Raw genomic sequence first — 25692 nt, 5'->3', positions numbered from 1 at the left:
TAGGTTAGGAAGCTGTTTTTGAGCTAATTATCAGGTCTCAGCCACGGCTGCACTGCTACTCATAGAATCTGGAATTACACTACAGAACTACCATTTGCATATTCACTTTGAAAGAGCAATGGCCAATGAGGAAATACACGACCAAACAATGGTGTAACCTCATCACCCACTGCTGGTCTGTCATTCAGGAACAGACTATCAAGTTATAGAGCTATGTTTTTCTACCTTGGCAAAGATACAAACACGTATATTGCAGTGGGGGTGTGAGGCCCTGTGTGAACTTGATGTGCTCACATGCATGTGCATGACTCATGGAAACACATGTATTCTAGTTCTAATGCATTATTGCACATGTAATCTTAATGTAATATATTTTAATAGTATGAGTGATTGTGCAGTTTGTGATTTCTCCCTGTGCAGATGAGTAAGTTAAGTCTCTCTATATTCATAAGCAACATATTTTTCTTAAGTCAGTCTTGCTTCTATATAGTTGGGGTATAGTTTATTCTTCAAATCTTGTTCTTTTTAAGGATATTTCCATAGAAAGGCTAAACATGTGGCATCTCAACCTTGTTAATTAGTCTGTCTTCCTCCCAGTTAACTGCTCTGATTATGAGAAATAGAAACTTCAAGGACTTCAGCATCGATTTTGACCAGATAAAATATGTTGGCTATGCAAATAAAATATACAAACATTATTTATAAGAAAATGGAATTAGCAGTGGTAATATGAAATAATGACCTCCACTAGTGGGTCTCATCTGTTGTAGGCTCATTGTAGGCTCAAGCTGTATTATGGCTCATGAGTGCTGCTGTGTGTACAGTGTACAGCACCTGATAATATGGCTCATATATACCTGAAGTGTCAACGAGATGTTTGAGGGTTTTAGAAACTGTTTTATTGAAGGTCATGTTTACCCACTTAGCCTATATATAGCTTTATATTGATTTTTTTTTTTTTACCAGTTTTTAAATAAAACAGAATACCAACATTAGTTTATTTGTCATTTGCAGACTTGTCATTCATATTTTCTTAACAGAGCCAGAGGCTGTGAGCTGTGAGCAGGCCGTGTCAGACAGAGTGCTCTCTGCAGGAGTGGACTGCTCCTGTGGTTTTTCAGTGAACAGTGGAGGGGGGTGCTTCTCCTTGGAGACTGTGGATGAGACAAAATAATGAAATAAAGTGAACGGACAAAAGCTGGTGTACAGATGCTTCAAATAACTGCAGTGAAATGATGTTTGTGCTGCTGCAGCTGAAGCACACAGAGCCTTTCACTCCACTCTGGGCTTCAGTATCAACACCCAGATTAAATTCCAATAAACACGTTAAATCAACTTTTTATGATGGGAGTTGAATACACACAGACACTCGTCTCTCATGAGCCCTCAACTGTCCCTGCCTGCTTTTTGGTAATGATGGATGGGAAAGTATTTGTCCCTGTGTGTAATTAGGCGTCCAATTAACAGATCCAAGGGAGGGGTTTTCATTCTTCCACTCACACACTAATACACATTTGTATGATTCCTCACACACAGTTTCCTTTCACATCCAACATAGAGAGAGAGAGCTGCCATTACTACCACTCTCTCTCCCTCCCTCTCTTTGGCTTTGTCTGGCCTCCTTTTTCTCAAAAAAAAAAAAAAAATACAAGGGAGGAGTATAAAAAAACCTACCCAGGATTCCCTGTTGGGCCAGTTCTTCCTCTATAGAAATCAGCCGGTTGTATTTAGTCATCCTCTCAGCACCGCTCAGACCTCCCAGTTTGACATAGTCCAGGCCCAGACCTACAGCCTGATGGAGCAGAAGAAGAGACAGGAAAGGTGTGTGATGCCACCAAGGGGAGGGAGACAGAAACCAGGACACTGTCTCCTTGGTTACACTGATGATTTTGCTCTTGTATTTAGTCACGTGATAAAACTGAGGGCAGGTGGGAGGAATAGGTTTTACCTGGTTGAAGCAATAGGGATGTGATTAGGGTTGGATACCAAACTGCACTTTTAATAGTACTGACCAAATTACATCTCTACTACTGAGTACCAGTTCACATTAAAACAATTGGTGCCAAATTTCAAGACCTGGGAGAGCATCTGAATGAGAGAGTATCTCACAGTATAGATAAAAGGAGAATGAAAGAGAGCGGTGTTGGAGCAAGCATCAGCTTGTTAAATTCAGAGTGAGGGCAACACTTCTATCAAGCACAAAATACAGTTAATCTAAAAGCTAAAGAGTTTTCATAGCCTGAAAACTAAATCCTACAGCAGCTGTAGCGAGCATCAGTACACCTGCAGCCAGAGTCTAAACCACTCATTCCCAAAGACTGGGTCGGACCCAAAGGTGGGTCATGAGAGATTTTCTTTGGGTCACCAAATAAATAAAAGACTGTGGAAGAAATTCTGCAAATTTAAGATTTATACTTGCAGCACACCTTTTACAAAGCATTAATAAATATGTACATTATTTTATTGATTAGAGTAAAAAAACAAGAGCCTAATAATTCTGCTTAATTCACTTATTTTGTCTCATTTATCAAGTTAAGCAAAAATTTCTTATATTGTTTTCCTGGTAAGAGGAAATAACAATGAGATGGTGTGTCACCTCAGTCTAAATGCATTTGTTTCTCATTTATACAGAATTTAATGTGCATGTTTTCAATAATGTCAAGATAACAAAAGGTCATATAGTCAGAAATGTTCATTTATGCACAAGTGAAGATTTATTGTTAGGTTCTATTGTGAACTAAAAAGTGTGTCCCCAGAAAGAAAGTTTGGGAAACACTGGCCCACATGGTGGACTTCATCCCTGATGGAAAACAAAACTTTAAGTGAGGCATCAACAATTTCATCATTCTGTTGAGAAAAACAACAATAAAAAATGTGCTCCTGTCACTGTCACTTGGTTGGCTTAGCATCATTAGTAGCATTAGCCAACACACAGGCTGCATCTGAAAGTCCTTACCAACATAATATGTAGTATGTCACAGCAGTATGTGAGATTTATTAGCATGTGTGAAACCTAAGTATGAAATCAACATTTGTGAATTGCAGACTATTAACAAAGAAATATTACAGTATGAAGCACTGTTTTGGCAGCAACAACAGTGACATAACAGGAAGGAAACTGCTTATTTCTTATGCAACATAAACAACTGTGTTGCCCTGGTGGCAGACTGACAGGCTACAGGTTGCAGGAACAGTTTAAGAGGGGTGTGGGGAGGATTTCATGTGGTGTGTAAAATGTTCAACATAAACAGCAAAATATTCACATTTTCAACAAAACGTCAAGATAGTATAAGAGGTGTGGAAATGACAGTAAAAATGGTCAGAAACCTTCAATTATGTACAAAGGAACTCTTCCCAGATTTTATTGATAAGCGTAAACTGTTAAAAGTTAATATGTTGTTAAATTTTAAACTCAAATATTCCTTAGCAATAAAAATGCTGTTCTTTCATGTCATTTTTGAGCTTCCTTTACAAAAAGTATCTGTTCAGGCACTGTTTAGGTATCTGTACCATTTTAAAAGTACTGTTTTAGCATCACAATTGAAAAGAAACCATATCCAGCCCTAGTATTAAACAAACAGGGTGTGGTGAAAATATGCATAAATGTTCTCTGATCAGAGAAGGACATAGGGGGTCGCCCCTATAGCTCAGTTGGTGGAGCATGTGCACCATGCATTGAGGCTGTCAGTCCTCTGCAGCAGCTACTGGTTCGATTCCCGCCTGTAGCCCATATGCTGTGTGTCATCCCCTCTCTCCCTCTGCCCCCCTTCCTGTCATATCTTCACCTGTCCTATCATAATAAAGGCTAAAAGCCCACAAAATAATCTTAAAAAAAAAGAAAAAAGAAAAAGGACATAAACCTGAATATGCAAAATGAAAGAGAGGGAATAAGACTTACTATATCTGACAAAGAGCCATCACTGCAGGGTTCATTGCATGTTGTTCCCATTAACACTGAACCTGGCAGGACAACAGGTGAAGACACACACATAGAACACATAATTAGCACTGACAGCAATTCACCATAGACACAATATATCTGATGTTAATAACTCGTGGATATAGTGTTAGTTCAGGCAATGAAGTCACAGTTGAGCATGGATAAACTGCTTCATTCATGTGTCTCAATCAGCTGACTAGTCGCATTCATGCAGGTGTACAGCACAGCCATTTTAACGTGACACTTCTCACTGTCTCACTCTGCTAATACCTTCATGTCAACACTGTTTGCATCTCCAGCTCCTTAAAGGGATAGTTCAGATTATTTGAAGTGTGGTTGTACTGTATGAGGTACTTCTCCATAGTCAGTTACCTGCAGTAGATGGAGGTCGACACAGGAGTACCAGTGTAGGAAGCTAAGCAATGTCCTGCTGTGGACAGGGTCAGCAGCAACATGTATTTTAGACACCTTTGAATGGGTTTAAGTTTATGCTATATTTAGAATGTTTTCACTGCTTTATTTTGCTGTCAGACTTTTCCAGTTCCAGTTTTCTCCAAAGCCACCAGTAATTTTACCTCACAGAACACAGAGTTTCTGGTCTACCAGTGCCTTGATCGGTTAGTTTGTTTGTGTTATTATGAGACTTTGGTGAATCCAATCTAACCCTTCAAGATAAGTTACACGAGAACCACCACCAACCACTATTGACTGTAGGTAATACACAGTACCTTATAAATACCACGTATATATACCATGCTTCAAATAATCCAAACGATCTGTTTAAAGTGGGACTAGTTGACCTAACCGAATCCTTGATGCTGCTTGAAATCTTTGTGTGCTCCCTCAAATAGCAGATCCTTTTCCGCCACATCTAACTGTACAAACATTTGCTACAAATTGTCAATTCCTTGATGCAAGTGTCTGTGACCTGTGTAGAGTAGACGGTATATGAACAAAACAACCCACAGTTTGCCTGAGTCTGAGTGAATACTTGGACAGAAACAAGGTATTTTGCAATATTGTGGTGAAAACACGAGTGTTTGGAATAAACAGCTGGACAATGAAGAACTTGATTACTTAGAACGTGTTTACTTGTTCTCAACACTGTATGTAAGGAAATATAAGTTGTAGGTGCGAGCAAGGCCAGGATAATATGATCCATTCTTAAAAGCATTGTGCATTCATGCTTTCATTGCTAGTTTAATGCAGTTATGGAGTATTGCCTATGAGATAGATTATGGTGTGTTTCTTGTAGGTATCTATCATTCACAGGTGCTTCTAAAATACATATGAAGGTCTTCACCTTCAGCTGGTTAAACCTAAATGTTGCTGAAGTCACTGTAGCCTCAAAAGCTGTATTTCAGTCAGGAAACTGACCAATAAACAAAAAACAACAAAAAATAATAACATACACTTGGGTAGGGCTGGGCGGTATACCAGTTTGTACCGAAAACCGGTCTTTATTTTCGTTATGATATGAATTTTTCATATACTGCCATACCGGTGAATAGCCAAAACAACGTCCGGAACGTGCGCGGCGGGAAAGTGTTTCAGCAGGGACCCATTTCACTGCTGCACACAAACACCACAGGCGTGCTTGTTAGCGTGTGTACTAGGGATGTTCCATGGCAACTAATTTCTCTGTTGATTAGATGCAAAATTTAATTTAGACTAGTCACTAAGAAAACACAAGGCAGAATTTATTAATTTATAATTATCGCCAAATCGTACTTTAAATGCAGCTGAAATGTGCGCTACTTTGCGTTGTGCAATACAAACCTTACACGCTTATGCTTCACCTTTTCAGACTGAAGAGGGTCACAGTGTCTGCAGGTAAGTGACCCAGAGCTAACGTTAGCTGCCAGCCTGAAACACAGTGTGGCTAACGTTAGCAGCTAGTAGTAGCAGCAGCAGCAGCAGCATCTCTGCCTGCAGGGTTATGTCTGTGTCTGTGCTTAATGTGAGTTGTGCCAAAAAAAGTTTTAAGTGTACAAAATTTGTTTCTATGCACTTTGTTGGTCATATACTACAGATATTGAAGTGTACTGCATGAAAAGTACATCTTAAGAACTCCCATACTCAACTGAACTCATTTATACTAATTCTACATGAATATTAACTATTCTGCTCCTGTTGATGGTCTGGGTCACACTGAAAGCCTGAAACTGCAAATATGCTTCTTATCCTCTCTAAATAGAGTCAGAAAGCCAAATACTCTGTTTCTATGTTGTATTCGGAAGTTGACTTGAATATTGTTTTACCAATCAACACCTGAGTTGAGCAGTAGTACTGCTATCTTTCCTACACAGCATTAGTTCCGCTTCTTTTTCTCGACCCTACAGTCGAGTCAAGATGGCAGTCCTAGATTTGTTTCTTCATTGTGCGCCTTGTACAAACTAATTATGTTACATAATGCTGTGATTAAGATCTACTTGTGTTTAAGGTAAAAAAAAGATTAGGATTAGGGAAAGATCATGGTTAAAGATCACTCTTGCGGTTCTGGGGTTCTGGGGTTACCATCTAGACACAACCCTGTCTGATCTGAGTGAACTTGTCACCTTGGTGCTCTGATGTGATGCGGATGAGATCACTGACTGTTGTTTCATTGACGTGGTTTAAGATATGACCTCTGACTCCAGGAAGGGGCGGGCCCTTTGACTTGTAGGTGATGTCAGAGAGCAGTGAACATGAGTCTCCAATCACATTACTCAGCTTCTCCCACTGCTCAACATCCTGACAGAGCACAAACACATTTAAGAGACATATGCATATATACATATGAACACATACACTTGAGACATAGTCAGCCTCAGAAACCATAAACAATACTACATACAGAAGAATCACTACCCAAACCAAATAACTAGACAGATAGCAAATAACTACCTGCTTGTAATTAACAGAGCTTGATAAAAGTTTGATGTAAGTTGCACGTGTGATAGAACAAGATCTGTTGGTGACACTAATTAGGCAGTTATTCACAGTAAAGCAGGAATGAGGATCGCAAAGTCCACATCTGTAGCTATGGCAATGGATACCCTAGAACAATCTTGCCACATGTTAATCTGCCATCAGGGAACTTCTATGTCAACTCCTGCTGCTAGTTTTCAGGTTTCAACTGTAAGGCATGCAGTTCAACTGGTATTACAACTTTATGAGCAGAAACATAACGTTCTCTTAAAACTCTGTCCGACTGACAGACCATTACAGAAGATACTATATGTGTAATAATTGAATACAGTTTGATTACAATTAAATATTCTACATTTATCACTGTTAGTTTATTTATTGTTTGGTTTCTTTTCATGGGACTCGTTAAAAAGAAAAACAAAATAACACCACCTTTACCTTTTAACCATGACATAACACTCTTATATGTGATGGGACCAAACAAAAAATAAAACATATATAATTTATTATCAATACTGTCTACAATATATAAAAACTACCTACATGAACATAAGGAGAAACACTACTGCATATATTCAGTGGGCCACATATGGCGGAAATTAACTGAGAACCTAAAAGACTATTTGGCAAATGTGCCAGGTGAGGAATTTTCATTGAACTTAATGGGTGCCATCTTTGTATCCAGTATCCTATTCATAATAATAGATCCATGACATAACATTACATTGTGTGCTAGCTAGCTGACACATTAACGTATGTTAAATTGTTTGCTAGGTCGTTGAAAAAGTAGTTAGCCTAGGTAGTCTGATCATAATGTCTCAGCAGAGACGCTCTAATTTCTCCTCCTCTGAGAAAACTTTGTTGGCCCTATTAATGGAGCAATATGGCAGCAATCTGGTAGCAACAGGATGGATCAACTGCAGTGAAAGAAAGAAGAGACGCATCACAAACTTAAATTGGGTTGTGTCTGTCCCTTACCTTTCTTTGAGAATCTTGATTTTTTAGTTCAACCCATCTCAAAAGTGAATTTCAAAACTGAATCCTCCTCAAGTGTTAGTTTAAAATTAACACTGGATCTAGATCACATTTGAAGTTGAAGTTTTGATGTTCAGTGCAGTTAAACCATGATTTACTTGTTTTAAAAAAAAAATACTTTTTGTTAGTGTAACCCTGTATTAGAGATGAACTTACCTCTCTCCTAAACGGATCAATTAAGGCCACAACCGCTGGGTATTTGCTAATGAGGGTTTGGTACATATCCACTAATTCATCTGGAGACTTCAAAACTCCTGTTGAAACTTCATACTTTCCTTTAGACTGAGAGGAAGAGAGGATTAAAATAACTTGAAATCACTTCACTGTCCTTCTATACTATATTTGCATTTGAACTGATGTTTTTGACTGTCTGCTAATATACATATAGATTTACACTCCTAAACAAGGAATCTGACATCTTAGCTCACATAAACCCAGTGAGAACAACTTACATAGTCCATGAGCTCAGGGGCAGCACAGTTTACTGCTAAATGGATCTCTGTTCCCAGTGTCAGTCCAATGTTGGTGCAGGCTTCTGTGATCAGATCCAGAGGCTGCTCAGGTCGCTCATAGCTCACTGCTGGCGTTCCATTGCCACACAGAAGTGCCTGCATGGCCTCGGAGCACAGACACAGCATTTATGTATTGTGCCTTTACCCAACTGTAATAAATACATATTCTTTACATCCCGCATCTTTGTATACGTAGTGTAGCTGAAGTTGCATGTGAGTGACAATGGATGACTATTTATTCATACAGGATTTGAATGAGACTGTTTGTCATTGCAAGATTATTAGAAGACGAGTGTGTTCCAATCACTCCATCCAATGTTCACATTTTGAATGTGTGCTAGGGGTCAATGAACAATGCAGGACATAACTCTGTGTACACAGTACAAATGCTGTATGAAGGAAAAGGTAAATAGGAGAAATACTGAATGCGTTAATAAGCATTTTGACGTACCTCCAAGCCTGCATGCCTCACGTTAATTTGAAGACATGAAGATCGAATAGAAGCCCTATTTTTGTATGTATCTTTTCGGGAAAACTAGCAGAAAAGCCTCAAATCCTGCCTCCACCTTTTACATTCTGTGCACTCAGAAAGCCTGTGTGAACTCTATTCCTATTCTTACAGTGAATAAATGGCAGTGTCCCTCACCTCGGCTTTTGTTGAAGTGTTTATTATTCTCATCATCTCCTTCTGTAACCCAAGGGTCATTGTGATGATCTGTTGAAGAAGTTCACAGTTCACTGCGTTTAATAAACGCTATAGTGAAAATTGAATATAGAAGAACTGAGGTGACATACCAATAGTATACCACATCACAGAAAACAACAAAGGAGGCAAAGGAACTTGCACAATGAACACTAACTTTATACAGTGAATAGGTCTATACCAACAGCCTGGGACGAAGTGGACCACAGACAGTGGATTCACTGGATTCAGTCTGGCCCATAAAATGCAGACACTTGTCTTCACATGTTAAGCTCTTTTGGTGTAGTTTCTAATCTGACATACCTGATGGTTTGTTACACAGAACCACTGTGAAGTTGTCCTTAGAACAGGTTTGGAAAAGGGCAGGAACGTTAAATTACACTTGGCAGGTGATTGGATGAACTATGTGTCTATCACATCTAACATGGGCTAACTTCAACCAATCAAATCTAACTCTTGCCGATGTCGGTTGGAGAAGAGTGAAAACATCTTTTCCATGGAGAAAAGCCTTCAGTGTCTTTCTTTGCTTATTTTTCGATGAAGAAATACTGTCCAGTTCTGACATAACTGATCCTATCACAGTATCTACACTAACCTCTTCAGGAGCAACCTTTGTTTGTTCGAGACAAGTTGTTTCCATGGACGCTTCTAGCTGCCAGTAGTCCCTCCTAGAACACTGAATGGCTGCACCACTTTTGGTGCGAACATAAACAGATAACTTGAAGCCTGGCAAGATGGACTCTCCTGAATCTAGCTGCCTCACAAGGTAAGGTAATGTCTGGATAATTGCAGAGCTGCAGTGTATATGTGGAAGGGGTTAGAGAGGTAACTGCAGAGTGGTGAGTACTTGTTTGACTTGTTGTCCTGCTTTGGGGATCAGGATGACTTCCTCTAGTAAATTCAGTTTTCCAGGAGAATTCTTCCCACAGCTCAGCAGAGTTACCAAGGAGACAGGGATGTGAAGCTGTGTTGGGTGCTGAAAAAAATTGTTTAAGACATCAGTACATGCTACTTTCAGTGCAGTTTTTGTGTGAATCCATGTGTTAATGCTTGTGTGGTCTAACCTCTCTGTTCTTCAGAGCTGCTATGTATTTGTAGAGAGGGATACCCTGTATTTGCGCCCCTGTTTTGGCCACAGACAGAGACACTGAGCCAATGGCTGAGCTCCCTGACAGAACTGGCTCTGGCAGCTCTGCTGGAGGAAATGGCTTCTCTGCAGTGTTGCTTTTTTTGCCTGGGATGTAAGAAATAAAATACAGTTACAAATCTATGATCAGGGTTTGACGTTAACCATGACCCAATGCCTGTGGTCACAAAAAGTTACTCTGGCCTTTTCAGACCTGGTATTAACACATTTAAACTCTGATCACTCAGATCACATTGAAGGTGGCGTGGGCAACATGTGATCACATTCCTTTCACAGTGTGTATGCAATGTGTCCCAGCCCACACTTAAGGACTGCCTTCCAAACTGATGTCCTGTTAAGTTCATCATTTATTTCATTGTAGTGCAAATAACATATGGGCTCTCTACTGCAGCAGTTGTTTGTGAACACTTAATAAACTTAATAACTTAACTTAATAACTTAATAAACTTTGTGAAACACTCTCTGAAACAAATTGTTAATTATTTGGACCTACTTGTAAGTTCAGCAAATTTTATACATAAAGTTATGTCTTTCTACGTGTAAAAAAACATTGCCTCCATTTGTTTCATTTGTTAGTGGCTACTATTGATTGGCTGCTAGTTAAGAACAACCCCTCATTTTGCAAACATGTTTACTGGTGTACAGAACAGGAACGTGAGATGGCTACAGCAAATTCTTAATCATTCGTGCCTTCTTGCAAATTTGGCATTAAATGCAAAACATTAAGTTGTTTCTTTCCTTATAAAAAGTATGGTGTCACTGTGAAGAGTGGACAGGAGAGAGGCTTGGTGGTGCGTGCACTTTTTATTCTCTCTGACCCTGTAATTAATGCCTTTCTTCATCATCTGTGTTCTGATGAAGAGTAATTTCCACACAGTCAGAAAAAGTAAAAGTGCACATCTTGGCACAAAGTTCCAGCAAGAGCGTCTCTCCTGCTGGGCTGTTGACAGCACAGGTAAAATATGAGGCTCACTGTGGGCTGATAGAGGAGTTTGGTGTGTGGTGTTGAAATAAAAAAGGAATTAATAAACAACCAAATGTTGTTGTCAAATATTTTTTGCATATAGAGTGGGGAAGTGCAATTCAAATCCAATCACAATGGGCATGCTTCTGGAGACACCTTGCAATGCCAGGTGTGAACATATGTAGTCAGAGCTGTCCACTTGTGATTGGATCACACAGACCCATGATAATTGCAGTCTAACCAGGTTCTCTGGAGCCATCAAGTTTTATCCCCATACTGCTGGCCTTCACCAACACAGTCCAAGACACATTCTGATTCCTTTGGGCCTTTTGGCAACACTCTATGAAAACCTGGGACAAACCTGGTTGTCTATAAAAAAAAACTAAATGACAACTAAATTTAGGAGTGAATGGAAGCAGGAGTTAAAGTGCCTAGAATATGACACATCTAAGGATGTAATGTACTACAGTGTGTGTTTCCTCAGCTAGCCAAGAGGCCAAGCTATGGAAGGCTGTGTTAATTTGTGTTAAATTGCCTTTTCTTTATTGTTTTTACATAGTAGGACTGTGTATTGGCAAGAATCTGGTGATACAATATACATCTATACAGGGGTTACAGTTCTCTAAGTAAGGTGATATATTGCTATTTTTAATTAAATTTTAGGAAAAAAAAATGTTACAGTATAAGGGACATACTACCACATGCATGAAATCTGAATTTAAAAAGTTTACTTTTTTCTGCAGTCAGAAGAGTGAAGATAGATAAAATTGGTTGGTGGTGGTTGGAGTTTTAACACTTCACAAAACGAATTACTGCCATGAATCTTATCTTATCACAATATCACAACTAGGTCTGTGGCGATTCATCAACGTAATCATCGATTTGCATATTGTTCGTCAACATGTCACTATGAACTGAACCGCATGAACAAGCTGCAGACAGAAGTCATGATCATCTAAAGTGTGGGACTATTTTAGACGGCAGTTTGTCTCTCTTTAGCTCCACAAACTGGACGCGACTTATCACAGCAAGACAAGCTTCTCCTCATGAGTGCTGGACATGAAGCACCAAGTGACCTGTCCTCCTCCTGCAGCAGCAGCAGCATTGTCCAATTTACTTTCTGTCAGAACCCAAACACCATATATGAGCATTATCAACACGTGGAACATGTTTCTGTTAGTATAGGTCACTTAAGATATATTTTCTAGATGTTTCCTCGTCACCACCATGTTAAAAGTGATGTCTGCACTTCTGCTGTGAACACCATGATACAAAAATAGTTCTGCACACCAGAAACTGCTCCTTTTGGATATTTAATAGTATCACCACATGTGATGTTTCGGGCATCAGAACTTCATGATGAAGGGCTAGTGCCCGAAACGTCACTGAGCTGTCTCTCATTCCATGCTGCTCACCACAATATTTATTTTTATTCTCTTCAACCATCTGACAACCTGCTTTAGGGGGTTGTAGGAGAGCTGGAACTGGACAAGGGATCAGTTACATGCTGGACAAGTCTCCAGTCAGTCAAAGAGCTGAAACACAGAGGCATACAAGCATTCACACTCACAGCTAACTCATAGCCACTAATGAACCTAACCTGCATATTTTTGAATTGCTGGAGGAAACACACATAGATATGGGGAGAAACCAGCACATTTTTGTGCTAACCTTTACACATTGTACATTGTAGTATAAATAATTAAACTTAAAAAACTACTAGTGAGAGAGAGAGAGAGAGAGAGAGAGAGAGAGAGAGAGAGAGAGAGAGAGAGAGAGAGAGAGGGACAGAGAGAGAGAGAGAGAGAGAGAGAGAGAGATAGAGAGAGAGAGAGAGAGAGAGAGAGATGGATATTAAAATATATAAAGAACAACCTGAAAATAAATCTACATGCGTTCAGGGGTGTCTTTGTATACAAGGGCCTTGATTTTCTAAAGGCAGTGCATGAAACTAAACATAAGACAGTGAATCAGAAAGCCATACCTTTCTCCAACTGTGCATAATGAATGGAATGCTGCCAAATAATGAGTGGAAAGTTGTCTAATAATGAGGAGAAAGCTGCCTAATAACATTGGTCCAAAGATAAAGGCTCCCTGCGCCTTTCATAGTCATGCATATGTAAATTAAATCTCACTCTCAATGTTTTGACGACACATAATTAATTTGCTGGCAGGGTCATGCAATGCAAAATGTGCTCACTAACTCTGCACTAACACTTTGTAACACGCCCAAGTCTGCTAAGCAGTTTAGTTGGTTCTACACCTTAAAGGATAATAAGATTGTTGTTGTTTTGTAGCATATAAGAGCCAAATAGAGTTTATTCCTCTGTTCTTATCAAAATGTGAGTAAAACACACAACAAAGCCATCTTATAGCACTGGATGACACACTGCTTCATGACCAATATTTTTGATCTCTGAAGAAGGAATATGTCACTCATGGTATGACATTTTAATGTGTTAATAGTAATAACAACGGGGTTCCCCAGCACAGAAGAATAAGATATATCTAGCTTTGGATATACAGATGATTCTGGTTAGCAGGACACATTTACTGTTTGAGTTTGTATTTCAGTGGAGTTTATTGAAATTGACCTCAGCACTATCCTTTAGAGTAGCAGTTCCTAAACCTTTTCAGCTCAAAACCCAAAATAAAAATGTGATGTCTCCCTGGGACCCTAACTTACAAAGAACATATCATGAATTGCCATAAGATCTAATTTTATAAACTACTGAGGAACACAACAAACAATGAATTTAAAATGTATATAAAATGTTTTGTTTCATTGTAAAAGTACATCACAGTGCTAATTAAATTTGCTGACTGTAATGGTAAGTTTCATAATTGATTTGCACTGTCCACTAAAATGCTAGCGGGCTTTTAATTTAAAACTGATACAGGAAGTGTCGAGTTTGTATTAACTGTGTAATTTTGTAACTTTAACAGGGAAAACAGGAGGCTTTGTACTAAAACATTGTAGTCATGGCCCACATTTCCCATTATACCTAGAGCTGGACTGAGCTGTTTGTTAAGTTTGTTGTTTGTTTTATGTTCTAAAATGCAAATGTTATGTTTGTTTGTAATGGTTTGTTGAGAACATGTTGGTTTATGTTAGTAGCCTAATTATCATTTTTTGTTGGGTTACAGTTTTAACCATTAGTGAAATGACATTTTTTGATGCCAGCTCTATTCTGCTGTCCTATTTTAGAGTTCTTGTCCCTTGTGTTGAATGTCATTAAAAGGTTAATGTTGTTGAAAGCTGCTTGTCTACTGCTCTCTGCCAGCTTGACTGGCATTATGGCCAATTATAACTATCAAACAGAAAGAATTAGAAATAAATTCCTGCCTCTAATAAAAGGCTGTTTCAAATGAAGCCCAGTTACCTTTTGCAGTCAAGTTCACAAGAACAGCTGTACTGAATGCTTTAATGTTTTGTTTGTCATGGTATTTGAACAGAAGTATCGGAGTATTCATTCATTCATTCATTCATTCATACACACACACACACACACACACACACACACACACACACACACACACACACACACACACATATACATATATATATACAAATCTCATGAGAAGGTGGGAAGGAGAGACAAAGATATTGCCAATCACCAATAGATGGGCTGATGATGGTGGGTTTCACCCCACATTTCACACAACCCTAGACCAGCAAGGGGCAGATAAGGTGTAAGGTGGACTATTGCACACAGTGTTTCTGTAAGTTATTAGTAACTTACTGGGCATGCTGCTTTGTCACCCATTGAACCCATGATATTTTCCCATGATGAGGGCACACACTTTTTAATTGCAAAATATGGAAATATTCAGGCTCCTGTCATCCCTCTCACTCACAGCAGTGAATGTCACACTTCAGTTCACACCTATTATTTGATATCATAGAAAGCTCATATGATGTATGAACATCAAAACATTATGTTGTAACTGACTTCTGCTCTGATAAAACATCATGGATAAACTATATATATAAAAATATAAATATATAAACTATATCATATATCTATATGACTCATTTTCACCACTTAGGAACTCCAGGAATCTAGGCAAGAACACAAAGCTTGATTTTAGAACTATCGCAAACGTTAAGCAGTACTATTGCATGATTATTCACTATCTTACTTTTTTCAGCACTCTTCTTGTTTTTAGTCTGTGCAGGTGGTGGAGAAGGAAGGACCGGCTCAGACTCGCTGGGTGAACGGCTCTCCTCCCCCTTGTTCAGGATGTCTTTCTCCTCCAGGTAGCAGGCCATGAAGAAAGTGCTGCACAATTACATAAAAAGAAGATTTGGGGTCACGAAAGAACAACAAGCTCTAAAGAAGGCTGGCAATGGTTCTTCATTAAGGAGAAATTAAATAAGACACATGAAATAAGACAAGCTCCAACATATTTGTGGCACCTCATACATGTCAAGAACAGTGTTTTTTAAATTTTGTTCAATAATGTGCCCCCTTTGAAATATTTTTTCAGCCAGGTATCCCCTGACCAGCACAAAATATTTTGTCAGAAAAAATGCCTATATAAAGAGATACAATACAGTGCTGAACCATCACTGTCAACTCCTTTAAGTAAATCCCATTAAAGGGAAGCTTTGGTGATTTCATGAGGATGTCCAGTTAATGTTAATAGTAAATGTAGTCAACAGAAGCAAACATATCCTCAGTGTGTGTTATACTGCCAAAGAAAGCTGACTTCTAATGCTGCAAAATCTGCAGTTCCTCCTGCTTATGTCACTGGATTTTTAAGGTTGTGCTCATTGTAGCTACTTTATATACTGCTGGGTAGTTTACTCTACAGCAATGCATCATATTCTATCATATGTTTGTTCTACTGGAGAATTTACAGCATGCATATCATATTTTATATTGTGGCATAGCCTAAAAACATCAAGATAACATTTTTAAGCCATACTGCCTACCCTAGGTTAACCTCACTCAGTAATCACTAAGGAGGTACCACAAGGTTCTGTGCTTGGTACACTGTTAATTACATTGCCCTTATAATATTCATTTCCATGCAGATGACAGAGTATTGTACATACGTGGATCCTCTCCAACTCAAGCCATATCTACAGTATTTGCATTCTGCTTTTATTCTTCTTCACATGTCTCTGCATAATCTCAAATTTGTTTGAAATAACAATAAGACAAAATGTGTTTTCATCTCAAGAACCCATAATTAGGACCCAAGCCCCGAAGGAGCAGGGCCTGAATAAATAATAATGATCATTATTATTATATCTTATCCATGTTGTATTCCTCCTGCTGTACTCATATCTCTCTTGCAGAAGAGATCTTGATCACAACGAGATTACCTGTAGATTTTATGATTCTGATTTACTATCCCTTATTTCTGCAAGATGCAGCCTGCTTATAACATAACATACACAGTAGACTGAAACTGCAATTCTATGTCTCCATCTAATGCACTACATGTTTAATGTTAGATGTAATATACTTATTCCTGAGATATTACCACTGCTCAGAGAAATCTGAATCCACTGCAAGACAGGCACTGCAATGTAAATTTAGCATTGTCCACCCCAACCCCCAAGCCACACTGATGCACAGTAACTCATTAAGCCTTTCTAGCGGGTCATGAGACATAATGCAAAAGCAACCAATAAGAGGGTCTCAGTGCATCATGATGATATGATAGGCTGTGACAATAGGCAAACAAGTGCAAAGCATTAACCTCTGCATGACCCCATCCTAGGAGGTCAACACATGGCAAACTGCATGTGACCTCATTGGATTCTAACACATAAAAATGGCACAAACTTTTTAAATTTATGTTTGTTTGTTTGTTTGTTCATCTTGTGAGGACTGAAATCAAGATTAATGTGCACAGCTATCAGTTTGATTTATAAATATACACCAGAAATGTTAGAATTCAGAAAGCACTTAGCAACTCAAAGTATTTTTTCAGTTTAATCCTGGAACCAGGAAAGAACTCTCACAGCATGTATTTCCAGTGTACTGCAATGCTTAATCAGTAAGCAGAACAGATCCAACAAACATGAAATTTGAGCATTTTTATGAGGATGGAAAATGGCCAAGAATTTATTTTTTCATGGATGTAAAAGTTTCCCCAGAAGCGTTTACAACAGAAGACACCAAAGTGTTCCCACTAAAATGGAATTATTTAGGACTTTTGAAATCTACACACTGCAGTAGACAAAAAATATTTTACAACAAAATGTGGAACAATATGAAATGTACAATAACAGCTATCACTTAAAGCAGCACAAAAATCACAATTTGATGTGTAGGGTGTCTAGAGACAGGTGAGCAAACAAAGGTCTCAGCTTTTTTTCATTTCAGTACCCCTCCAGAGATGAAATGCTCCACTGTAGCTTGAAAATAATTCTAACACTACCTGAGTATATGGTCGACTTCTGATTGGTCACAGGGGTTTTGGTCCTTTAGCATGTTGTTCAGAGGTTCATTGATCCACTGTGCAGCAGTCATCACATGGTCAGTCCTCTCCTGACTCTTAGCTTTCCAGTCCAGAGAAGTCTTCTTAGGCCCAAAGTGGATGGAGACAGCAGCTGAGGACATACTCTTTAATATCAAGAGAGGGAGAAGTTCCTCAAAAGGACAGCAACAAGCTGTTTTCCACTAAATTGTTACAGTTGTTATAAATGACATGGTTGATTGGTTGATAAACAACAGGCCCCCTCAACTTTATTCACACCTCCACACAAACACTGCACTCGCCTTTGTGCTCCAGCTTTGAACGAGGTGCTTGTTTGTATTGAGACATAACACAATTAGCATTTTTTCACATATACCAACAAAATGAACCTGAGGCTCAGACTGTTATAAGCTGAATCACTTCTGCTGCTGCACTACTGACATAGTCACCTCCACCTGACCTGAAGCTGTGTGGTTGAAGGGAGGAGGACATCAGTTAATATCTCCTATCTCCATGTCAACTCTCCTCATCCACAACATCCTTCTCTTTCCACCCCCTTCTTACACTGCTTTTACCTGTCATTACAAATTACTGAATGTGACTAACAATGGGCCAAAGAGGACAGCTCCAGCTGTCCAGTTTACTTGATAAAGAACAAAAACTTGTTGAAAATAAATTAATAAAACAGCACCTCTACTATGTTTGGGCAGTACTGGACTGACTACTTTGGATTATGTGTCTAACTTCTCTTTTAGACAATGAAATTCAAGGGCACACTGGTCTTTCACTGGATAATTTGCTCAAATTGTACAATAAATTAGGTTGGATGGGACACTGCTATCTATTACAGTATCGCTTGTAGTCTTTACGATGGTTGTTATGTCACTGTCTCCAGCTGACAGTGAAGCAAGACGGGATGTTTTGGGAGGTGAGTGGACATGCAAGAAAGGACTCAGCCCCCATGCAAACTACATGATTAACATTATGTTAACATTGTGACCAGTCGGCCACCAAGACGGCCGAGCTGGTAAAATTTTTTTACATAAAAATTTATCTTCAAAAACACAACATCCCTGGTTTGCTGCTCTGGAATGGCCTGCTGGTGGGGATTAGGCAACCCTGTTCTTTATCTTTGTTTAAATAGGGGTAGAGCTGGTACGAACTTTAAGATAAGCACCACTTTAAAAGACAACATAACAGATAGAAACAGCATTTTTATTATGATCAACAACTCACATGCATGATAGGACTGGGCAATATATTATTTTATTCATATTGTGATATGAGACTATATATCATCATTTGGATATCATATTATATTGTGATATGTCATAATTGTTGTCTTTTCCTGGTTTTAAAGACTGTATCATAATAAAGTGATGTCATTTTCTGAACATACCAGATTCATACCACATTCTAGCTGTTCTTTTATTTATCGTTAACTGCTTAATCATTAAATCTACCTCATATCACTGATAATTATTTATCATAAATCTCATTGTGTTACATAATACATTTTGTGAATATATCACAAGCCATCCCTACAACATTGTTGCAATATTGCTAAATATCTGTGTGTAGGTATTTGGTCAAAAATATTGTTGTCTATATCACTCAGCCCTAAAGTCCATTCTATCACTTTCAGATGCTATTATTTACAAATGTGGAACAACTTGACTTTGCATGAAAGTTACGGATTGTTACTTTCGACCCTGTCAGTCAGAACTGAAGTAACACAAAAGTAGGGTGGGTCAAAAAGTCAAGAGTAACACAACAGCTTAAACTTGAATTGTTTATATAATTCTTGTTTTTATTTTTCAACTGACAAGACTATGACAGGACTAATTAATTGATTAATCATTTTGAGTGATTTATTTTTATTTAAAAAAAATCCAATTATCTTGTTTTATCTTCTTAAATGTGAATATTTTCTGGTCTCTTTACTCCTTTCCATCTTTGGGTTGTGAACAAAACAAGACATTTCAAGATGTCACTTTGGGCTTTGGGAAACACTGATCGATATTTTTCACAATTATCTAACACTTTATGTACTAAACAAGTAATCAGTTAGTCCAGAAAATTATTAACAGAATAATCAGTAATGAAAATAATCATTAGCTGCAGCTCTATATAAAATATTATTTCAATATAGTTTTCAGTTATACATTATACAATTCATGTGGTATATAAATAAAAATATTATAATTATGATTTTTTTTTTTTATCTTTGGGACGGAGGAATTGTCCTTGTCCTCCTGACAATGACTACTTAAAGCACTAACTAATACTATTGAGCAAAAGCGTTGATGCATGCCTATTGGCTAGGCCTTAGGTGTGTGCCCTCTCAGAGACCTCACCATGACCTCTGTTCATGGTGTCACATCTCATCTTTCTGGCTTTGGTGATACTGTAAAAACTGAAATGGCAAGGGTCAGGGGTCACGGTCTGATTGCTACCTTCTTCGCTCTCTTCTTGCCTCCAGCTGCCTCTTCACATCAGAGCCTGCTGCATGTCTGAAGAGGCCCCTCACTGTCATTACAACCCATCAGCACATCACTAATGAATCACATCTCCTTTGTTAAACCTTTATTTGTTCAATCTTTACGCTTATTGCATACACTGAACTGCATACCCAGAATCAGCCACATAAGCAGCTGTCAGCCACAGTCCAGGCAGTGCGGAAAGAGAATCTCTTGTATTGGACTACTGCTGGATTTTCCAATAAAAGGTTGTCTGTGGTCAAAAAGGCAAAATGTGACTAATGAATTTTACCTTTTCCTTGTCGCAGACAATGCAGAAGACCTCTGTCTCAACAGATAGCTGTCCTCCTGCATCATAAACCTCTCTTCCCTTCAGTCTGCTGATCCTCGGTGGCGCAGAGAGATCTGTGAAGTAATTTGCCTAAAAGAAAAAATAGCTCAGATTCCTGATGGTATGTGATTCTTTGTCACCATTAAAGCCTGGTTTCAGAGCACATGCCTTTGATTTAGCAAGGATAGCAACTGCAGAATAATTTACATCCAACACATACAGATATGCTACATTACAAATATCTAACTTATAAAAATATTAAAGCAATGAAGTAATTATTATATTCAACTCAAATAATTGTCACTCTTACATTCACAGGTACGCACATATTGCATTTAGGTTTACCAGTTCCAGGGACACTTAATGAACTGAGCCATAATACACCTGTGTTCGTTCTGTCAGGACCATTCAGCATGTTTGCTGTCTTTTGGATGGGGCTTTTTAAGTTTCATTTGTGCTCATTTCCACCAAGCCTCTTTGTTATAGACAAGTGTGATATTTTCACCTCTTCACCTTGCCAACAGACAGCCTTTTCTGATGGGAACAACTGTTATACAACCCAAATATCACTTTCTCTCCAAAGCCACCAAACTCAATTGGCAAAAATAATAATTTTACCTCAGAGTACGGGAGTAGCTGCTCTACTGCTGCCTCAATTTGTTGATGTAAATGTGTGACTTCGGAGGATCTGAGGTAATCTTTTAAAACACAGTAACACAAACTAACAGATGGAGGCAGCAGCCGACCAGCAACTCATGTTCTGTTTTTGCCAATGGAGTAAAGTTGTGTTGTAGAGAGTGACATTTAGCTTATATAGCTTTCCCATTCGAAAAGGCCATCTGATCGCAATGTAAAGAAGTGAAAATATTCTAAATATGGCCTAACATTACCTCATACAACCCAGTTTAAAAAAAATCCAAACTATCCTTTTAAAGTAGGCTGGAAACTATTCTGTAACCATGATGGAAAATAGAGAGAACAATAGACCTTTTTCACAGCAGTTATTTTGACATGAGCTGAACTGATTAATCAATTATTAATTGACTATTAAATTATTCATCAACTATTTTGATAACTGATTAATTGTTTTGAGTCGTTCTTTTAATTAAAAAAATGATTTCTGATTTCAGCTTCTTAAATGTGAATATTTTCTGGTTTCTTCACTCCTCTCTGACACTAAACTGAATATCTTTGGGTTGTGGACAAAACAAGACATTTGGACTTTTTGGAAACACAGGCACTGACATTTTTCACCGTAATATGACATTTTATGGACCAAACAACCAACAAAATAAGCAGTTACAGCCCTAATTTTGACATGAAATTTAGGTGACCAGATGCTGTGTTTTGGTGGTTCCATTTTTTAACATTTTTAACTTTATGTTAAGAACAGACAGTAGTTTGTGAAATAATATTTTACGTGACAAGAAAAACAGAGCAGCAGAGTAGGACAAGTGACGTCTCAATCATGTTGTGCTTGTTTTAGCCAACAGAGAGGGCTGCTCGCTATAGCGGCTTCAAATCACTCTTCTTCTTCTTCTAACTACTTGTTCACACTAGTTTTAGAGAAAACTGCGATGGAAAACTCAGCCAGAAGCCAGCAAGTGTCAAGTGAATCCACAGCATCACCAAAATGTCTTTTTAAGTCAGGTAGAGGAAGTGAGGAGGAAGACTGGATATGAAGAAAGTGAAGGAGACAGAGGAGGAAAGGTAAATATATGATTACAATCTGACAATTTATTATTCCATACAATGTTTTTGAGATAAAACACAAAAATGAGAAACACAATGAGGATCTCTTAACTAGGGATGTCCCGATACGATCATGTGATCAGAAATCGGGGCAGCTCAAGTGATTTTCAAATGATCGGAATTGGGTGGAAATTATCGGATTTAACCTTACAAAACAACAAGCATGGCCATATTCACGTTTTAAATTCATCCTGAGGTACAAAGAGATTGTCAAATGGAATGACAATGGCTTAGTTTTAATTTTAATAAGTTCCACAACATCAATATTCATTGTTGCACAGACGGAAACAACACTGTAAACGTCACAATTTACAGCAGGCGGGGAATTCAGACAACATAATAGTAGTGAGCTGGTAGTTAGTAGGCTAACGCAGGGCAAAAATGTCACCTTGGGAAAGCGAAAATGTCTGCACTTTGGAGGTATTTTAAACTGGACAGTGAAGGCAGTGCAACAGCCACTTGTAATGTGTGCAAATTGGGCATTTTGCATGGTGGAAATGTGGATGTGTTCTCTTTTCTTCTTATTATTATTAATGCATTGCTGAAGTCGGATCGGGACTCGGTATTAGCAGATACTCAAAATCAAATGACTCGGACTCGGGGGCAAAAAACACATCCCTACTCTTAACCAAGGGATCAGCAACTCTTACTCTTAAATGAGCCATTTTTGTCCAAAAAAAGAAAACATCATCTGTCTTGACATGCAACTATTAAATTCTCTATTTTCCTCTGCACCTTTTTTTGGATTTGGCATCAATAGCTAGCCCAGGGAGACTCAAGACTGGCCACTGGCAAAATTTAGAGGAAAAGGTGCCAAGCCATAAACAGAGGGTATGATACACATTTTAGTTTAGGGCTGCAACTAAAGATTATTCTCACTGTTGATTAATTATTTTCTAAATTAATCAATTAGTTGTTTGGTTCATAAAATATCAGGAAATTGTGAAAAATAATGTTGTCAAATGTCTTGCACAGCCCACAACACAGCAAACACATTCAGTTTAGTTTCAGAGAGGAGTAAAGAAACCATCAAAATATTCTGCAATTGATTAAATAATCCATTTATAATCGCTTATTCGATTGATCCTTGCAGCTGTATTGTAGTTGATGAAATATAAAAAAAAAAATTAATTCTTTAATTCTAGAGAAACACATTTTTACAATTGGAGAAAGTAAGATTTACAGAAGGGCTATAACAATGATAAATTAAAATTCAAATGTTAAAAAAATAAGCATTCATTTCCACATTATTTCTTGCCAAAGCCCCAGGAAGTACTGGAGATGGGTAGAAGAGCCATATGTGGATCTGGAACCACATGCTGCAGAACCTGTGTTAACCACAGTATTTTATTGAATGCTGTACATTTTATTATTAAAGAGCGGAGAGGAAGAAGACAAAATGAAAAGAGCAAAAAGAACAAGGTAAGGAGAGTGTAGAAGATTAATGGAAAGGTTAAGAGAAGGAAAGACGAGTGAAGAGGTCAGCCATTATAGTTTGACTTTTGATTTTGATTTTGATTTTCTTTATGGAGTGTTCCGTAGTTTACCATAGCTTGACACACCAACTGTAAACTATGATTTTTAAAACAGTTTAGTTAGTTAATGAATTGCCAATTTTATCATTGGGTCTGCACCATAGTTTATAACAGTACAATGGTTACCACTGAAATACATAAAATCAGAATTTTCCTTATTTTTTATTTCATAAGTCAGCCATTCTCAAAACACCTGCAGGGCCCTAATGACCCACCAGCAGGCCACAGCCCAAACTCTGGGAATCACTATAATGTACACATAAAGGGATAATTCACCTAACAATGAAAATTTAGTCACTATATACTGACTCTCATGCCGACGAAGAAGATTCAGGCAGATTCAGTGTAAATAACATTTTTTTAGTCAACTCGGCATGTTGGGGCTTTAGAAGACTTACTTGATAAGTCCAGATTACACCAGATGAGCAGTATGTTTTTATTTTGTTGTTTTTTTAAGTTTGAAAACTGGTCACCATTCACTTCCACTGTTTGTTTCTGCAACACTGTTGTCCTGTAAAACTCCAACAGTGTTTTGTGGACTAAAAAAAAAAAACAGGAGGGTGAGCAGATACTTAATTTTCATTTTTGGCTGAACTATCCCTTTAACATTGAAAATTTAAGGGATATATTTACAGGTGAACTGGAAATGGTTGGTTTTCATTTCATAAATTTGGCCACCAACGTGAAATAATGGAATAAAACAGGTGTTATCAATTTTACTAAGGTTCCGTTCCATTCAGGTTGAACAGACTCAGGGTGCTGCTATAGTGCATGTTGACTCACTAAAAGGCTCTGCTACACTAAATGGAATGGGATCTTGATTGGTACCCTTGATAACACCTGTGTTTACTATTTATTTAATGTTAAAATGGCTGCTGTGAAAAATTTCTATTGGAGTATTAAGTTATTCTGTCACTTTTGTATTTAGTGGTTTGAGCTTATTTTAATAAAAAGGAACACATGAAGGCAGCGCGAGAGCAGGCAAATCCCTAGCTAGTTAGCAAAGTAGCCGGCTAACTGAGCTTATGTTGCTGTTGGCAACTTTACTGTAGAAAGTTAGCTAGCAAGAGCATAGCTCGGGCCGTTCTCTGCTCTGTTCCAGAGGTGGAAGCAGCTCTTACCAGGTAGCCGTGAACGTCTCGGGGCTGGTGGAGGAGCAGCTGGTTCAGAGCTTCCTCCAGCTGCTGCGGGACTTTGTTGACCCGGTAAAACTCCGCTGCTGTCTGTCTCATGTCCAACAAGTCCTGCTCCTCTTTAGAGAGACGCTTCATTTCGTAAGACATTGTCCAGGTGTCCCCTGTCGTAACTCTGCCTCTCTGTGTTGTCTGTTACTATGGAGACAGCCCGTTCACAGAGTCGCGCGCTGCTTCCGCCTTTTATTTTTTCCCGTGTATTTGGATGATGGATAAATCCTTTATCTATCCTGCTTTGTAAAACACTGCAAATTAAATTTGAAATATATAATATTATAGAGTCTAGGATCAGTAACTTCCCCGCCTTAACAGAAAATTACAGTTTATAAGATGACTGAAACACTGGCTGTCTGTCTCTAAATAAGAAACATTCAATGAACAAAGGGCCAAAATAAAGAAACAGAGAAAAACACACTCACACTCACACTGCTTCCTGAAGTTTTAAGAGTGCATGCTCTGGTCAGCAAAGATGGAAAAAAAAGTAGGGGAGACTGGGGACTGTTGCAACTTTAATGTATTTCTCTCAGTTATTCAGAAATGTGAATTCAAATTTAGTAAACTTGTATCTGTCTGCTAATTACCCATGCTATTTAAAGATGATTACATATGATAATGACATCATGACCTATCAGTCACAATATTTATTTGAAAGGTAGAAGTTAGATGTTGGTGTCATTTGCAGCATGATCAGGGACTGTTGCAACATGTTGAAAATACATTGAATTTCACTAAGTAACTTTTGCTTTTTTTCT

At 38.2% G+C, this 25692-nt stretch overlaps 1 protein-coding gene across 2 annotated transcripts; it reads right to left on the bottom strand.

Moving 5' to 3' along the window:
• Positions 1 to 727: 727 nt before the first annotated feature.
• eno4 (enolase 4) lies at positions 728 to 25062 on the bottom strand. Of its 2 annotated transcripts, none has more exons than XM_084735786.1 (13): positions 24869 to 25062; positions 20422 to 20550; positions 17611 to 17795; positions 15355 to 15494; positions 10165 to 10334; positions 9948 to 10076; positions 9044 to 9112; positions 8338 to 8502; positions 8042 to 8167; positions 6499 to 6673; positions 3899 to 3960; positions 1675 to 1792; positions 728 to 1154 (listed from the first exon to the last, which is right to left on the bottom strand). In XM_084735786.1, exons 1-13 carry the CDS (start codon positions 25028 to 25030, stop codon positions 1024 to 1026), a joined length of 1761 nt encoding a protein of 586 aa, XP_084591912.1. In that variant the 5' UTR covers positions 25031 to 25062; the 3' UTR covers positions 728 to 1023. The 2 variants fall into 2 exon arrangements, with proteins under 2 accessions (XP_084591912.1, XP_084591913.1); XM_084735787.1 differs by having other exon boundaries at positions 8338 to 8493.
• Between the last annotated feature and the right edge of the window lie 630 nt (positions 25063 to 25692).

This window comes from Lutjanus erythropterus, chromosome 14 (genome assembly GCF_056507025.1).
Source record: "Lutjanus erythropterus isolate fLutEry1 chromosome 14, fLutEry1.hap2, whole genome shotgun sequence".
In the NCBI taxonomy this organism is placed as follows: Eukaryota; Metazoa; Chordata; class Actinopteri; order Lutjaniformes; family Lutjanidae; genus Lutjanus; species Lutjanus erythropterus.
Note: the sequence above shows the minus strand (reverse complement) of the source record. Positions and strands in the feature narration are given on the sequence as shown.